The sequence below is a fragment of the Populus alba genome, chromosome 1, assembly GCF_005239225.2.
Source record: "Populus alba chromosome 1, ASM523922v2, whole genome shotgun sequence".
Taxonomy (NCBI): Eukaryota; Viridiplantae; Streptophyta; class Magnoliopsida; order Malpighiales; family Salicaceae; genus Populus; species Populus alba.
The window spans coordinates 48,134,708-48,153,519 of record NC_133284.1 but is presented as its reverse complement, the minus strand read 5'-3'; the positions used below and the strand labels follow the sequence as shown (position 1 = coordinate 48,153,519).

General features: G+C 33.7%; 1 protein-coding gene across 2 annotated transcripts; it reads left to right on the top strand.

Moving 5' to 3' along the window:
• The first annotated feature begins 1,106 nt into the window (after positions 1 to 1,106).
• On the top strand, positions 1,107 to 9,191 carry LOC118062994 (pentatricopeptide repeat-containing protein At4g04790, mitochondrial). 2 transcript variants are annotated; one of them, XM_035076894.2, is made up of 16 exons: positions 1,108 to 1,547; positions 1,634 to 1,684; positions 2,033 to 2,659; positions 2,847 to 3,026; positions 3,508 to 3,572; positions 4,596 to 4,703; positions 4,909 to 5,022; positions 5,377 to 5,472; positions 5,633 to 5,731; positions 6,656 to 6,775; positions 6,953 to 7,057; positions 7,494 to 7,658; positions 7,739 to 7,866; positions 7,977 to 8,055; positions 8,405 to 8,622; positions 8,730 to 9,191. In XM_035076894.2, exons 1-16 carry the CDS (start codon positions 1,286 to 1,288, stop codon positions 8,917 to 8,919), a joined length of 2,607 nt encoding a protein of 868 aa, XP_034932785.1. In that variant the 5' UTR covers positions 1,108 to 1,285; the 3' UTR covers positions 8,920 to 9,191. The 2 variants fall into 2 exon arrangements, with proteins under 2 accessions (XP_073263275.1, XP_034932785.1); XM_073407174.1 differs by lacking the exon at positions 8,730 to 9,191 and having other exon boundaries at positions 1,107 to 1,547; positions 7,977 to 8,092; positions 8,405 to 8,571.
• Positions 9,192 to 18,812: the final 9,621 nt, after the last annotated feature.

Below are 18,812 nucleotides of genomic sequence, written 5' to 3'. Positions count from 1 at the left end.
TAAACACAACAACAACAAAAAATAATAATAAAAAATAGCAATAATAAGCCAAAAGACAAAGCTTAATCCTAAGTCCCCAATGGAGTCGCCATTCTGTCGCACCCGACATCACGACGACCCTGAAAATAATTCTCTTGAATTACGGAAAAAGAACAGATTTCTGGCATCCGGTTCTTTTAGGGGAAAAGGTCTTATTTGAGGAGTCGCCACCTAGTATTATGGTCACTAGGAACCCTAACTGGTCAACAGAGATTCTATGGCTCGGGATTGGTTACGTAAAAGGAAAGATATTATCACCCCTTAAACGTTCTGCCTAAGGCAGACTGCATTGCTGGTTTTGTCTTAAATTGCTAAATATTTATTAATTTATGCTATGATGATTTGTTTATAACATTCATGACTCTGGCGTCAGTGAATATTCTAGCTCGAATAATTCCAACTCTAGCGTTGGTAAAAATTCGTAGCTAAAAAACAATTAGATCAATATTATTTATTTCCTACTCTAGCACCAGTGAACAAATAAAAATAAATTTATTTTTATGCATGCATATTTTTTTATTTTTCTAGCTAAATAAAATAAAATACAACGAATAAAAATAATATAAATTTAAACCGGTATTTTTATTCCCGACTCTGGCGTCAGTGAATAAACCAATAAATTTATATTATTTTTATTCATGACACACATTTTTTATTTTTTTCTACCCTTTTTTATTTTTCTGTTTTTTTATTTTTTTTTTATTTTTTGGTTGGGCTGGGCTGGACCCAGCCCAGTATATGGTTTTGGGCTGGGCCTAGCTCAGCCCCTATGGAAATAGCAGAACTACAATGGCCCATAAATCAAGCAGATAATGGATCTAAGAGCCAGAAATGAAAGCATTTGGAGGAACACAAATAGCAATGGTAGCAGTATTTGCAGCAGCTTTCGCACTCCCTTGTGGCTTTAACAACAATCTAGGCAATATGCCTTAAGAAGTTCCTGAATTTCCGCTTGAATAAGTTTGTAATAAATGTTGTTTTTTTAAAAGAAAAATTATTTAAAAATATATTAAAATATTTTTTTTATATTAAAAAAATACGGTCACTTATGAGAATTAAATAAAAGGTAATTCACATGTAGGAGAAAATAATTTTCTGAGCTCACTTACATCTTGTCATTTGGAGATGGCAAGGAAGGGTTTTTGAGGTTACGAAAACAGAAAGCCTAAAACCTCAGCAGTCCTCACATCTTGTCATTTCGAAGACAAAGCCACTGCTGCTTAATCGTCCACCCCCACCAAATGCCATGCCCAAACCCAACAGCCTAAGTAATCTCTTCCGTGCCGCCTTCAAAACCACCAATACCTCCACCGCCTCCGCTGGTGACAGAACACGCGAAAGCTTCATCACCATTCTCGAATCCAAAACACACTCTAAAAAACCCCCCAAACCAAAAACTTCCTCTGAGTCCGAGAAACAACCTAAAGCTAAAGTTAAACCTCAACCTCCTCCGTCACCTGCAGTTAATTCTAGCCTTCATGCTCTCAAATTAGAAGACTCCGATTTTGGTACCTTTTTTTTTTTGTTCTTTTTTAGCAAATGAGAATTTTTGTTACATTTGATTTTAATGTTTTGTTTTGTGTGATTAATGCAGAGGAGTCGGTAGCAAACCCGACAATGCAGGACATAACAAAGATTATAAATGGTAAGTGTTTTTTTGTTTTTTTTACTACGTTAATCAAAAACAGGGTGCAATTTTTAGTAGCCAAAAGAAACAAAAAATAGATCTTAAAGAATTGGTTTGTGTAATGTAATGTAATGTTATTGTTTCATTTCAATTGCCAATAAAAGAAAATTAATAGAGTATTTAAGTTGTTAGAGTTCTAGTTTGGATATCTGGGTTCATTCAAGAAATGGAGTTTCATCATCATTATTTTTTTGCAAATTGGTTTTTTCTGTGTTATTATTCTTATTATTATCTTGTTAGATGGGTTTTGATTATTTTTTGCAAATTGGTGTTTTTTCATTTTTTTTTTTTCATTTTTTTTGGTAGATGGTGTGAAAATTAACACACCAGATTCTGAAGAAGCAGAAGATGAGGAACTTGTAAAAAAAGCTTTGGAGATACCATGGCTTTCAAGATTGAAGAATAACAATATAGGGATGCTGCGAAAAGATGTGTCCCGTGAAAGGAAACAAAAATGGGTTTTCACATATAGTCAGGTCAATCATATTAACCGAATTGTTGATACATGTGCCGACAAGCTGGGGACAGATAATGCGATGGAGGTATTCGGAAAATTGGGAAGGGAAACAGGTTTGAAAGAGTTCAATGCATTGATGAAGAAGTACATCGAGCAATGCAGGGAAACTGATGATGAGAGTGTTGCAATGAAACATATTTCCGCAGTTCTTCAACTTTTTAAATCAATGAAGGAGCAGGGTTTCTCGATAGAAGAGGAAACTTATGGTCCATTTCTTATACTCTTAATTGATATGGGTATGGTGGAAGAATTCCATTTTTTCTCTGACATTATCAAAGATACAAATCCTAGTAAAAATGCACGATTAGGTTACTACGATATGCTGTTATATATTGGTGTCAATGATGAAGAGAAGATTCAGGAACTTTGCAGTTATATTTGTATTGATGATGGGGACAATAATATCAGTTTACGAGGTATGTGCCTTTTGTGTTGGTCCACCTTAGAAAATAACTATTATCTGACATATATGTTTTCAATCAGCATGTTGAGTGTCTGGAAAAAAAAATTGGCAAATCATGTTCTCTTGAGCCCTTTATGACACAATCAACTTTTTGTGTATTGGGCATTAGTGATAACTACATGATCTTATTCCTGTTGCAGAAAATTATTTGCTGGCGCTCTGTGAAAGTGACCAGAAGAATTACCTGTTGCAGCTGTTAGGGACTATGGATATAACAAAATTTTCATCGTTGGACCATTTAGCCAGTATCTTTAAATCCTTAGGGAGGCTATCATTGGAGTCCTTTGCAAAGAAGTTCCTTTTGGTGCTCAAAAGTTGTGGTATGTTAATTATTCTATTATTTATTTGAAATCGAGAATCCTGCACTGATTATTTATTGAAGGTCATGAATAGCTATTGATAGCTGGAAACTGATTTGCTTTTCTAAATCAAAATAAAAGTGTTGGCATCTTGAACTTTTTCTAAGACGTCATTTTTCAAATCATCATTTCATAGCTACATTTGTCATACTAGCTTCTTTGAAAATGCATCACTTCTAAGAAATTAATTCAATTGGATTGTCTCCAATGACCACATCGTAGAACCTATACTTTTAATTCACAGCCCTCTGATACAGGATCTCTAGAGGTTCTTTTTCACTTTCTTTTTTTTCCCTTTTAAATGAATATTTTAAACCAGACTCTAGTTCTGGTATCTGAAAGAGACTGAGAATGTATGAGATCGGATGAAGACAAAGCATGCATTTCTTCTTGACACCTTAATCTTATATGCATTGTAATGTATTACTATGATAAAGTGCAGATTATGGAGCAGAGGATATCTCAACTCTCATCTTTAGTTATGCTACTAGCATCCCAAATTTAGTGGTGAGGAACTTCTCATGAATGCTGCTGGTAATGTCCTCAAGGCCATGATTCTATGAGGCACAACTGCTTAAGATGCAGTTTGCTTCTTCGAAACAAGCTCATTCTGAATAAACTTGAGGGGAACTTGAATGTTGTTTGCATTTATAATTAGTGTCTAATAGTAAGCTGCTTGTGATTGATTCATAAGCGTACTAGTGGTATTGTGATGTTTCAAGATTTTTATTTTCTATATGCTTATTTGTTTACTGTCTATTTGGGTTAATAAGGTGGTGGTGATGAGCCAACTTTGCTTTTAGTTTGATCAAGAATTGTGAAACTAATGAGTATGAAAATAATTCGCTTATGGTAACTGTAAGTTTGGTAAAAAATGGCTTTGCTGTGCTTATCAGAAAGTGATTCAGAATGTAAGCTGTGGAACTGGTAAAAATTGTCTGATTGACTACTTATTACATAATAGGACCTAATCTAGTTTCAAGGAGATCTATTTTGAGAGAGTCACTTTTGACTAAATTTTTTCTTCTGTTTAATTGATAGGAGGGCATTAGTAGCCATTGAAGGGGATGCAAGATTGGTACCTGGGCAAGCATGAAAATGTCAAGATTTATTGACACTTTATGTCATTCAAACTGGTGCTATATATTAGAGCTCCTCATCTGGACTATGCCATATCAATTGTTTTAATGTTATCTGTCACTGTGGCTATAAGCATGTGCAATTTGTCGATCACAAGTGGCTGTTTTTTCATCACAACATCACTCCTTTGTCCTTACTTTTCACTTCTCTTTTCAGAGGGCATGGTGTGGATTTCTCTTGTTTGCAATACCTTGACAGTAGTTGGATATGTTAATGGCCAAAATTACAATATTAACTGTTCTGTAACTCTATGTCTTAAATTCTGTAACAAATACATATGAACGCAGATATTTTAAGTGTTTGCACTATGGAAAATCCATTTCAATGTCTTTATGCATGAGATTTTAAATTGGCTTTTAAACACGTTGAATGTGATGTTGCCTGTTGTAGGTTGAGGATGTTGTTTCAAAATTCAAAACCTTGCACACGATAATGAAGATGAGTCCTTCTTCAACTTCATATGAGAAGCTCGTTGTATACAATTGTAATTTACTTAAGGTATGGCCTAATCTTTTTTACTAAAAGGAAAACAGATATTCAAGGTCCTACCTTCTTCAGGTTTCAATTCATTTGAAAAGTTTAAAATGGGAATTCTCTTCTTGTTCAGGGACTTAACTACTTAAGAACCCACATCAAACATATAAAATACTATCTATTTATTTCCATATATAAAATTGATCTATCTATGTTCATCTTAATGCAGGTGCATCTTGCTCTTGATATAGTAGACCAAATGTGTAAAGAGGGTTTAACCATATCCATAAACACAATACATTCAATATTGAATGCTAGTGAGGAGAGCTTTGATTTTAATTTGGTATGTTTTGTTGACTCTACATATCTTGGCATTATATATATATATATATATATATATATTGATCATTTGGATACACTAGTCCATGTCTCATTGTGTGATCTTACCTCACCTGAGGCCACCAGAATTGACCTTTGAACTCAATTTGATTATGTTACTGAGTTTCACTGATGCTAACCTGTGTTTCTTAATAGCCGCAGATGCGCTTACAAAATAACATTATGTGTCTTCTTTGCAACTCAGTTCCCATGAATCATATTTGCTGTTTATATTATTTTCAGCTTTATTCTACTATATTATCTTTTGCTCTGAATTGTTTTTTCATGCCTATCTTTCCTCACCTTGTTTGATGTTTAGGTTCGGCGAATCTATTCATTGATTTATCACCTGGACTTGACACCAAATAATGAGACATTTAGGAGCATGATAAGTTTGAGTGTGAAAATGAAAGATGTAAGTTGCTAGTGGCTCTCTTTCTTGCTTGGTCTCTGCATGTGTATCTGCTGGCCTGTGCACTTAATTTTATTTTCATTTCCTATGCTATCTTTTGCAAAATGATATTCCCATGTGCAATGATTATTTATTTTTCTCCATCTCTTCCTATTCAATGCAGTTTGAAGGTGCATATGGTCTGCTTGATGATTTGAAGAAATTGAATTTGGCACCAACGGCCAGCATGTATAATGCTATAATGGGTGGATATTTTCGAGAGGTAACTTAACATCTCAAGATATTCTTCCTGCTCTATCTCATGTGTTTTTTTATATTTTTTTACTGCAAGTTGGTTTTGACTCGTTGCACAACCTGTGACATTTTCTGCAGCTTTGTTTCATTTGGTACCTCATTATGCAAGTTAATATGGATGTTACATTTTCTGCAAGTATACTTTATATAGTTTTGACCTGTACATGGGATAACTGCTAGTTGCCTACTTTTACAACACTTGAGAGAGAGGGGAGAGGGATGGACATGTGGTGCAAAATTAGGTAGAGGTTGCACCTATTGGGGGGAGGTGAAGGTGGTTAATGATATGTGGTGCTTTTGAGTGACTGGATTTGAGGCAAGGGAGACACAAACACAAAAATATAGGTTGAAGGTAGAGGGTGATGTAGCTCAAGGTACTGCCAAGGAAAGAGAGTTTCTTTTTATACCATTTTATTTCTTCATGTCCCAAGCTTTATGAGATGTAATGACCTTACTACAGATTCCTGAAGAAGCTAGGGATTAGTTGCTAGATATGTTTAGGACTGCATAGTTTATTTTTTTCTTTTCAGTAAATTTATTCATTCACGAAGGAAAACTAATTGATTGTATGCAAAATCAGGATTCATGTAATAATGTCACTTTGGTGGGACGGGGACTTTTATTCATCTCTAGTACCATTTCAGATATTTTTCTTTACCCTATAGTTATGGGTCTGATTTGTAATCACATGAATATTATGATTGTGTAAACTTTTCTTTAATTGTTAGCTTGTACATTTCCTACAATATTGAGTTGCTTCTCCTATATACTTTGATGCTACAGATATGATATTTAACTTGCACAAAACTTCTTATGTTACACTCTAGATTTTGTTATTCTTCTTAACCTCATGATTTTTTACTGTCTTCCTCTTATGCCGAATGATCTTCAGAAAAACATTAGGGGCGCGTTAATGGTTCTCAAGCAAATGAAACTCGCAGATGTGAAACCAGATTCGTCATCTTACAGTTATTTGATAAGCAACTGCAACAATGAAGAGGAAATTATCAAGGTAGTTTGAGACTTGCATTTTAGTCAAGGTGTCATGTTTCCCTTTCTGTATGAAAGGAGTACAAGCTAATTTTCTTGTGTACTTGTCGACTTGCATACTTTTAAATAAAAAGAGTGCAGTGTCAATACATCTCAAACACAACACATTGTGGATTGCCATATGGTTATTTTCTTTCAGTATTATGAAGAAATGAAGGTTGCTGGAATTCAAGTATCGAAGCAAATTTTTATGGCGCTTATTAATGCATACGCAACATGTGGGCAATTTGAGAAGGCCAAACAGGTAAGCCATGTGTAGATTCCCTAAACCACCACATATTTTCAATATAATTTCATCACTTTCTATCCTTTGAATTGTACATAATTTTTTTGTGAACGCTTCTTCTTCCACCACCCTGTCATTCCCCTGCCAATCCTATGGCTTCGTTGACAGGAACCTCTCTAGCTGACATTCATCAAGCTCACAAAAGCTCTTTTGTTATGATTTTTTAGTTTCTTATTTTCTTTACGAGGATGCCCATTTTTCCTTTTGTGATCCTGTCCTCTATTTCTTCTAATAAAATTTTCTTGTGTCGAAGGGGAAAAACCCGCTATTAATTTGTTTCCTCCCTGTTTAGATAATTTTGTTTTTTAAGGAACCCATATCACTAAGCAGTCTTTATGATTCAAATAATATATGTTGTCTATGGTTATTTAACATATCCAATTCAATGTGGTAGGTACTCCTAGACAAAGAGTTTCCAATTAAACACTTAAACGAAATTAGAAGTGTGCTCGTCTCAGCTCTTGCTTCACATGGACAAATGACTGATGCCCTTAATTTGTATGAAGAAATTAAGCGAGCTGGATCCAATCTGGAACCCAAAGCTGTCATAAGCCTTATAGTAAGGTTTTTGTGTACACATGCTTTATGCCCTTTGTTGTGGAAAAAAATGAGATTCTTTCTAAGATTCTACTTGTGTAGGAGTACATTGATTCTGAAGGAGAACAAAGCAGACTGCTTAAACTACTGGAAGAATTGGATGATCCTAATTATTGGGTGGATGGCTGTTTCAGAGTTATCCTATATTGTATTCGCAATAAGGATTTAAGGTAAGCTAACATTATGCTTTCACTTTCTTGAATGATCTATCTGCTTGACGAATTGCTTTTTTGTTTTCGTGGGTTTTGGTTAATGTTATGGTCATTATATTTTAAATTAGGTCTGCTGTGGATTTGCTCAAGCAACTCAAAGATAGGTTCTCTGATGATGAATTGGCAATGGAAGTTCTGTTTGATGAGGTTTGCTATTGGCTGTCCCTAGACCACCTTTATTATAGTATGTAGCTCTTCAAATGTAGATCTTTGTCTCATTTTCTTTTATAGCATAACCTTTGGCATACTGATGTTCAGACACTGAAGTTTTTGTATTGTGGAGAAACCTTTCATATATGTTAGACTGTATTGCTGTGCTGTTTTCTGAAACATGTGGATTGCAATTTGTGAACTTGTAGGGTTTTTGTTTTCATTTCTGATCCGTGACTTGTAAGGCGTTAAGTAAACCTATGGATTTATGGAGCTTAAGTTACAAGCTTTTACTGTTCTGACATAATGAAATCTACTCTCTGGTTTGACTATCATTATTTTGTAGGTTTTCTCACAAGTTGCTGAGACAGAGCCTGCAGATGTGCAGATAGGCATGGACTTGCTTCAAGCCATCAAGGATGAGCTCGGTGCTTCACCTTCACGAAAATGTCTTGATTTTCTCCTTACTGCTTGTGTTAATGCCAAGGATTTGGGTAATTCTCTCTTGGTTTGGAAAGAATATCAGGCAGCTGGGCTTCCTTACAATGTTACGAGTTATTTAAGGTATTTGATTCATGTCCCATTTGTTAGTTCTAGGCTTCAGTAAGACGGAAATGTTTAGATTCAAACTCGTGGCCTTATATGGGGTTTTTCCCTTTGATGATTTGCAGGATGTACCAGGCCCTTTTGGCATCTGGAGGCCACGTATCTGCAAAGGTTATGCTAAATAAAATTCCAAAAGATGATCCCCATGTTCGCATCGTAATCCAAGAATGTCAAAGAACTTATATTGGGCACACTTCTTTAAAGGGAGAAAAGAAAAGAATCAAGGAAGAAGGAAGAAGGAAAAGGAGTGATTGATAAGATAGGTTACAATTTTGATGGGTATTTGAAAGAAAACAAATCAAGGCCCTTGTGTCAGATCATCCATTCATATATTCTTTGTCATAGTTACTAATGAAGATGACATGCCACGCCTCAAGTTAAAGAAATGGATTTTGCTCTGTATTGAGCTGAGCTCCATGTTCGGGAAAGAACTTTGGGCTCCTTGTCTGTTTTACGATTGGGAGAAATGGCAGTGAATGAAGTCTTTGAATGCTTTTTCAGTAAACCTGAGGCAAGCTTTGTTTTCTGATCTTGGACATGAAATATGGAAGCAGTGATTGCAAGACTTGCTTGCCAGCTAACAATACAAGAACTCAGAATCTAGGATGAGGGGCAACTTGCATGAAGCCATGAACTTTCCTGAAGGAACCATCACTTGTCTACAATTATGAGTGATGAATAACATAGCACTTGGGATCAAGAGAGACTCCCTTTTGTAGCAAGAGGAATCTCAGATATTAGATTTGAGCTTGGGGAGCTATAAATTGAGGGTTTAATTGAGTTAGTAATCAGTGCATGGAAAATGACAAATAAACAAACAAAAGGGAGCATTAATACGCATGCAAGACACAATTTTACCCCTTGCCCTTTAGCATCTTTGCGACCTTTAGCTTTGGTGAAGTCAAAACATGCTTTTTGTTTTGTTTTGTTTTTTTTTTTTTTTTTGTAGGCATCTAATGGTGTGGCGATCATCACAAATTAATGCTGAGTGTAAATTTTTTTATAAATAATATTTATTTTTCTGAACTCACCAAGATGAGATCACTCTATTATTAATTCACTTATCACAAAACACCTATAACTTTATTAATTTATAACTTTATACACCACGAGGTATTTGTAATACTATTCTACACTTTAAAAGGTAAATTGACATAATTAATATCTATAAATAACTCTAATCAACACATAAAACATTCAAGTCAAGCTAATAAAGGTAAAATTCATTCACAACACATATATCTCTTGCTCCTTTTTCTATATACATTTTTCTTCTACTTTTCACATTATTTTTGTTTCTATATATTATATTTTTCTTTTTTATATTTACCAACTTAAACATTGAAAGGATTTTTATTCTGACTTGAAACTTATATTACAAGAAACACTAAACATAAGGAGAAAAGGCTTACATTCAAGCTCAATCATTATAACCCAAGACACATGGTCGTGGAAAGATCATTCATATTTAAAGTTTTCACAACTTCATCAAAGTTCATTTTTAAACAAAAAAAAGTCATGTATAAGTAAATAATCCATTTATTAACTTTTTTATAACATAAAATACAATCTAATTTTAAAATAGAAGAAATATTTTAATTATCTTCAATAATTATATAAAAATAATTAACATATTAAAATAATACTAAAAGATCTAGTGGTTTTGTTGTAACCAAACTCACAATGCAATGCAATGTGGATTGTAATAGTGCATTGCAAGCTTTTTTATCATTTGATATTTTTTTTATCCTTTCATATTAAGTTGATTTAAGATTGGATTTCGTGTTTTGTTTCGGTTGGATTGGTATGGGTTCTCATAGTGCTGAGAAACAAATTTGACACTCGATTGATGTTCGGTTCAGACAAATCAAATCAATTTTGTTGATTCAAAATAATCTAAACTTTAGATTTAAACAAATTTACATCCTTTTTTTAGCCACTCAAGGGAAAGGGAAGAAATGGTTGGTGCATTTAACCCACACGCCAATATGCAAGTAAGGCCACCTCACTGTTGTTGCATGTGTGCTTTCTTCTAAGCTCCTAAAGTGGTCTTCATTAATGCCATTAGAATTGTCTCGATGGTGGCATTCTTATGAACATATGGGTGTAGAGATCCAATGTAGCTTTGCTAGCCCATTCTTCTTTCTATTTTCTCTCTCTCATCTCATTGGTTTTCACTTCTAACTCTCTCCAAAATAAAAATAAAAAAAGATTGTCAATTGTTTTTTGTCAAATTTGATTCTTATTATATTCATTGTTCTTTTTAGCAACAATTATTTTTCAAATTTATCTTTCAATATTATGTTAATTAGGAATTAGGCTTCATAATTTTTATTTTTTTTGTTTCCTTCTCATGAAGCTATTTTGGTCTCATGATCTGAATTATGACTTTGACAGGTTCACCCAGGTTAACTTAGGTTTGTTTTTGTCTTTTTTATTAATTGATTTTTTACTAATTTCTTCACTCTACATTGGATTGGTAAAAAATTAAGCTTCATACTTTTTTATTTTTTGTTTTTTATTAGGTTATGTCAGTCTCAAGACCCGAGTAATGGATTTAGCAAGCCAAGCAAAGTTAGCTATGGTTTTTTTTTTCCTTTTTTAAAGATTGATTTTTTTTTTTTAATTTTTTCCTTCAATATTGAATTGGCTATTGGCATTGTAATTTTTTTATTTTTATTCTATTAGAATATCTTGTTCTTATGACTTGGATCTTGTATTCAATAGGTTAACCAAAGTTGAATAGGGTTTTTTTTGTATCTTTTTTCTGAATTGAATATTGTTTTCTAATTTTATCCTTCAATATTTTCTTATGATCTAAGTCACTTATTTATTATTTTTATTCTTAAATTAATTAAAAAATATATTTTAGATATTATCTTTTTAAATTCCATTTAATTTTTACTTTGTTATCAAGTAAGATTATATAATTCTTTTCACAATATTGATACATTTTCTTTTTATGCAGGCCATCATGATTAGTTTTTTTATTTAATTCAATTTATTTACCGCGATAGCCTATCTTTATTATCATATAATTGAATAAAACAAACTAATTGAACCCATATAGACCCAAGTTTTGAAATTTTCTTGCTTCTAGAAAACATGTTAATAGTGCCTGAACTTTTTTTTGTTTAAAACTTTTTTGATCCAGCTTATGGCATAACACTTGTCGCCAATCTAGTTTCTTAATAAAACAAATTAAAGTTTCCTTTATAGTTGACGTTGCTAATTAACAAAAACCCTAAACCATGTGGGTTTTTCATTGTAATAGTAGACCTAGTTTACTTCGGATTGTTATAATGAAATTACCATTTTTTCCCTAAGTTGAAAAAAAGTGTAATGGTATTAAGGGTGTTTTGATATTAACAATTGGTTCATTAACAAAAACATATATACCATAGGGGTTTTTAACTGTAGTGATAAACACCATTTACTATGGATTGCTATAGTAAAATTATTCTTTTGCCCCCGAGTTGAAAAAAAATATAATGGTATTTAGGGTGTTTTGGTCTTTACAATTGGTCCATTAATCATTAAAAGGTTGTTTAAGGTCATGTTAGCACTTCTTTTTCTTTTTCTTTTATAGTAAAAATGTAATTTTGTTCCTAGATTTAATAATTTCTTATGTTTTTTTTTCATTTTAACATAAGTAACGAGTTTGACATTTAACATTGCTTTGAACCAAAAAAACACATTGTGGTTATCTTTAATTTCATCTTTATCAGTTTATTTTGGTCTCATGGTTTAGGCCATGGGTTTTGCAAATCTTTTTTGAATTTTTTTAAAAAAATGATTTTTTTATATTTAATTTTTGAATAATTCTTTTTATTTTATAAAGTTGAGCTTTATTTTATAAAATAATATTTATTTTTAAATAATATTTATTACATGTTATAATGTTTCCAGTTTCGTATTTGTTTTCATTTCTATTATCTTTTATTGATTTTTATAAGTAAATTTAGTAGACACAAACAAGTAAATATCTTATCTTCTAGGATCAAATATCTTGACTTACATTCATCTCTTAATTTTTTTTAGTTTTTTTTGTTATTATTAATGATTTTTTGGTTATTATAGAAAATAAATTTCAATAAATTAATTTAATTTGATGGAGTGAAACTTGATAAGTGATGAAACTAAGAGAGAGAAGTTGATCTACTGAAGAGAGGTTGCATTAGTGTCGACAAGTTGCTGGTTGAATTTGTGGGAAGGAATGTTGTAATTGATGAAATGGAAGAGAAGGGGCTGATTTTAAAATGAAGAAGAAGAAATGGGAAGAGGATAGGATGGTTGAGTTTTAATTTATTTTAAAATCGCATATCAAATTTTTATTGGTAATTTGATACATTAACAATTTTAATGAAATTTTTTATTTTTTTTCATCGTTGTTTTTGTTAGAAATTACTAATAAAAATTATTTGTAGCAATTTTCATCGATAAATGATGATGAAATAATTTTTTATTTACATTTTTTTTTTAATTTTCTAGTAGTGTGTATATAAAATATTTGGTTAAATGATACGAAGAGGATTTATCATACCTGAGGTTTTAAGTTTAAATCTTATAATTTGATCTTAACATGAATCAGTATTTGATTAACTCTATTTGTGTATATGTTCTAAGTGTTTAGGTTAATATCTTGAAACAAAATAAATAAAGATAGTGAATACAAAAATATATTCTTTAATATCTCATATTTTAAAAAATATATAGATTTTTTTTAAAATTATTACATAGAGAGATTTATTTTATATCTTTATTTTTGTTTTTTCTAACCATTTGTTCTTTTTATATCTTTTTTTTTTGTCAATAAACACTAAGCATATACAATATAAATATATGTGAGCAAAACGAAAAATTCTATCTATAAACCTAATTAAAATTTAATTGAATACATAAGATATTATTAAACATACATTTAAAGATTTAGAAAAGGAGAAAATACTTTGATGTTACATCAAAAGTCTAAACAACTCAATCACCATTCTATCCCTTCATCTCTCAAAACCTCGGCCTCTTCTGTAGCTCTCTCTGCCGTTATTTCACCAGCCTTAGCCAAAAGCGTAATTGAACCAAACTCTTTATCCATTAACCCCGCCAACTTGTCCACAAAGTCCATTATCGCATACCCTACGGGCTCCTCTAGCTTTATCTCTTTACTTCTTTTCCACCGCACTTCATAGTTTGGTGGCTCACCGTTCACGAGGTCTATTTTAGCCTTTCTTTCCCGGATTATTTGAGATCGTCTTCGCTTCTCGGTAGGGTTGTCTGAGTTGTTCAAGGTTTCTGTGGAAGGTGGAGCTGGGAATGAGGAAGATTAATGTCACGACCCGAATCCCGGATCCATGACCGGCACATAGGCAAGGTTCCCCTCCAAGATTCCAAACCTATGCGAACCCAAACTTACATACAATCTTTTGAACAACTCAATCAGAGTTTAGCACAGCATTAACAACAAATTAATTTCATAACATAATTTGATTGTCTTAATACAAGAGTTAATATAATTTCATAGTTTTGGAGCACTAACTTGACATAAAAAGAAAGATACAAATTACAACCAAAAGCAGGTTCGGAAAGTTCAACAAAAGTAACCCGCTATCAAGCTATAAGCCTGAAAAGAATAAATAATGAGAGGGTGAGTTCAACAACTCAGTGAGTAGATAACGTTCAATATACACACACGAGATAATATAGCAATGAGAAATATATATACAAGTATGGCTTTAGTTCTTATACGAAGGTTTATCAAATAGGCCATAACAAGAATATCATATGGTAGAACTCGTCAGAAAATCAAAATGCAATGAGCATGAGGCTCCGTACTGTTGGATGATCAGTCCACACAGGTTGGTGTCTCCCCCGACCAACTAGGGTTCAGATACGATGTGCACAAAGACTAACACTACCCTGTTAGCATGGGTATTCTGACTGACATACCATAGGTTCATAATCATAATCAAACAAACATATTCATATTTCAAAGCTCAACTCATGACATCAATCAAATGAGGAGCTATCAATTCAGAATTCACTTCAAAATACATACTGGTTCATATCAAGAATTCAGATTCAATAATTGATCATGCTTTATCATAACAAGGATAATAATCAATATATATTATCAAGAAGCATGATCCAATTCATATTAACAAATCAAATATTTATACTATTTCTCATGCATATGAAAAATTATCCACTCACCTGACTCAAAAGCAAATAGAAGCCAAAAGCAGACACTGAAGAAAATCCTACTGACGTCCCGTCGGTAGAATATCAGGATTATCTGAATACAAAGGAGACATATTCAAGAACGACTCGAAAGAACATTTAACCTATTTAATACACTTAACTAAGGGTGTATTCCGTAACCCTATATGTTTTTGAACTAACTAGTCAATTTTCTCAAAAACCCAAAGTCTAACGGTTTTCCCGAAATCTAATCCATAATAAAAACAACTAATAAAATTGGTAATAATTCACTACGTAACCCTTAATTATTCATCAAACTAATCTGCAAAAGCTAATATTACAGCTAGGGACTAATCTGGAATTTTTCCATATTTTTAGGGCCAAATTGTAATTTTTATCAAATGGAGGACCAAACTGAAATTTGTCATAAATCCATGAATATACTGAAATTCTGACCTTAATTAATCCTCAATTCTGTCCAGGATGTATCATTATGCTTCAGGGATCATTCTGGAATTTTACTAAATTTTTAGGGTCAAATCGTACTTTTTGTCAAATTGGAGGACTAAATTGAAAATGTTAAATTATCTTATCTATACAGTAATTATGTCCATAATTCATATGTTATTCTGTTCAGAATCTCGGAATATGCTCCAGGGACCAATTTGTAATTTTCCAAAGTTCAGGGACTAAACTGTAATTTTCGGAAATTGAGGGACCAAATTGAATTTTCGTCATCTTCAACCTCAAACCCAGAATTTCAACAGATCACCTACTGTTATCCCCTGATTTCTAACACAAATTCACAATTCAAACAAAACCATAACTCAAAATCATCACAATCTTCCATAATCAACTAAATCATCAATTAAACACAACAATCAACCCCTAACCTTCAATTTAATTCATCAATTAAACCCAAAACACAAATTCTCAAAACCCTAACATTCATCAAAACTGAAATTAAAGTTGAATTAACATATTATACATATTAAACAACCTAAATCTTACCTTTTTCACTTATTTCCTCCAAATCTCTTCCTTTTTCCCTTATTTTCCCTTCTTTTCTCTTCTTCTTCTTTCTCTCTTCTCTCTCACGGTTCTGCTCTCTAATTTCAGATCACTTTCCCTTTTTTTTTTTACTTCCTATTTATATTTATCAACTATTGGTCAATTACCACACTACCCTTCAATCATTTATACCCTCTCTTTAAGCCTCCAAGGGCTTTGTTGTAATATCCTATCTTATAAATTTCAAAACATTACAATCTCCCCACCTTATAAAAGTTTCGTCCTCGAAACTTAATAGAAAAAAAAATTGAATACTTACCGAGATTATCAAAAAGATGAGGATACTCCTCACGCATCTTATCCTCGAGCTCCCATGTCGCTTCCTCACGTGAATGGCCTTTCCATTTCACTTTCACTGAAGCTATGTCCTTTGACCTAAGCTTCCTCACTTGTCGGTCGACTATAGCTTCCGGTTGCACCTCATAAACCATATCATCCCTCAAGTCAATGGGATGAACCTCTAATACATGTGATGGATCTGACATATATTTTCTTAACATGGAAACATGAAATACCGGATGAATAGCAGACAAGTTTGGTGGTAATGATAACCTATAAGCAACTACCCCAACTCTCTCCAGAATCTCATACGGTCCAATGAATCGAGGACTCAACTTGCCTTTCTTCCCAAACCTGAATACTCCTTTTGTAGGTGATACTTTTAAGAACACACAATCACCCACTGAAAACTCTAAGTCACGCCTTCTTTTATCCGCGTAACTTTTTTGTCTACTCTGAGCTGTTTGAAGCTTCTTTCTAATTACCTCTATCTTCTCTGAGGTAATCTGAATCAACTCCGGTCCTATTAGCCTCTTCTCACCAACCTCAAACCAACAAACCGGTGATCTACACTTTCGGCCATACAAAGCTTCATAAGGTGCCATCTCTATGCTAGCCTGATAACTGTTGTTGTAAGCAAATTCCACTAATGATAGGAACTTACTCCAACTAACTCCAAAATCCATAACACAAGCCCTTAACATATCCTCCAAGGTCTGAATAGTCCTCTCAGACTGACCATCTGTCTGAGGGTGAAAAGCTGTACTCAACTGCACCTTAGTACCCATAGCCTCTTGAAATTTCACCCAAAACCGCGATGTAAACTGTGGACCTCTATCAGACACTATCGAGATTGGCACTCCATGCAACCGTACAATCTCACTAATAAACAATTCCGCCAACTTTGCATATCCATAAGTAATCTTAACTGGCAGAAAATGGGCTGATTTTGTCAATCTGTCAATAATCACCCATATCAAATCATAACCCTCCTGACTTCTAGGCAATCCTGTCACAAAGTCCATTGTGATCCTCTCCCACTTCCATTCTGGAATCAACAATGGTTGCAACAATCCAGGAGGTTTCTGGTGTTCACCCTTTACCCTCTGACAGGTCAAACACCTAGAAACAAAATCTGCTACATCAGCATTCATCCTATTCCACCAATAACACACCTTAAGATCTTTATACATCTTGGTGGAACCTGGATGCATTGTGTAAACTGTCTGATGTGCCTCTATCATCAATTCTCTCCTCAGATCATCAACATCAGGTACACAAAGTCTATCCCTATATCTCAGCACATCATCATCACCAATCACAAAACCTGCAGCTTTACCCTGCTCAACCTCATTTCGAATCCTGAGTAGGGAATCATCTTTCTTCTGAGCTGCTTTTATCTTATCAAACAAATCTGACTTAACCTGAAAATGAGCAATCATTGCTCCAGCTTCACTAAGATCAAATCTGACTCCTTCATCCACTAACTCATGCAACTCCCTAATTAGAGGTCTTCGTACTTCCTGAATATGAGCTAAGCTCCCTGATGACTTTCTACTCAAAGCATCGGCAACTACATTTGCCCTACCCGGGTGGTACTGTATGGTACAATCATAATCTTTCAGTAGTTCCATCCATCTTCTCTGCCTCAGGTTTAGATCCCTCTGCTGAAAGATGTATTTCAAACTCTTGTGATCTGTAAAGATCTCACAAGTTTCACCATACAAGTAGTGCCTCCAAATCTTCAAAGCAAAAATTACAGCCGCCATCTCTAAATCATGTGTAGGATAGTTCTGTTCATGCTTCTTCAGCTGCCGTGAAGCATAGGCAATAACCTTGCCATGTTGCATTAGAACACATCCTAACCCCACTCTCGAAGCATCACAATACACTGTGTAACCACCAGAACCTGATGGTACTGCTAGAATAGGCGCTGTAGTCAATCTCTCCTTCAACTCTAAGAAACTTTTCTCACAAGCTTCAGACCACTGAAACTTAACATTTTTCCGCGTTAACTTAGTCAATGGTGCAGAAATTCGAGAAAAGTTCTCCACAAACCTCCGATAGTAGCCAGCCAAACCTAAAAAACTTCTAATCTCTGTCACCGAAGTAGGCCTAAGCCACTGCTTAACTGCTTCAATCTTTTGAGGATCAACCTCAATCCCATTCCTTGACACTACATGCCCAAGAAATGCTACACTCTCCAACCAAAACTCACTCTTTGAGAACTTGCCATACAACTGATGATCTCGTAGAGTTTGAAGCACCATTCTTAAATGCTGCTCATGCTCCTCTCTAGACCTCGAATACACCAAAATATCATCAATAAAAACTATCACAAATCGATCAATAAATTGGCCAAACACTCTATTCATCAAGTCCATAAAAGCTGCTGGTGCATTCGTCAACCCAAAAGACATCACTAAAAACTCATAATGACCATACCGAGTTCTAAAAGCTGTCTTTGAAATGTCCTCCTCCCTAATCCTCAACTGATGATACCCAGATCGAAGATCGATCTTAGAAAAGAATTGAGCTCCCTGTAACTGATCAAACAAATCATCTATACGAGGGAGTGGGTATCTATTTCGAACTGTCACCCG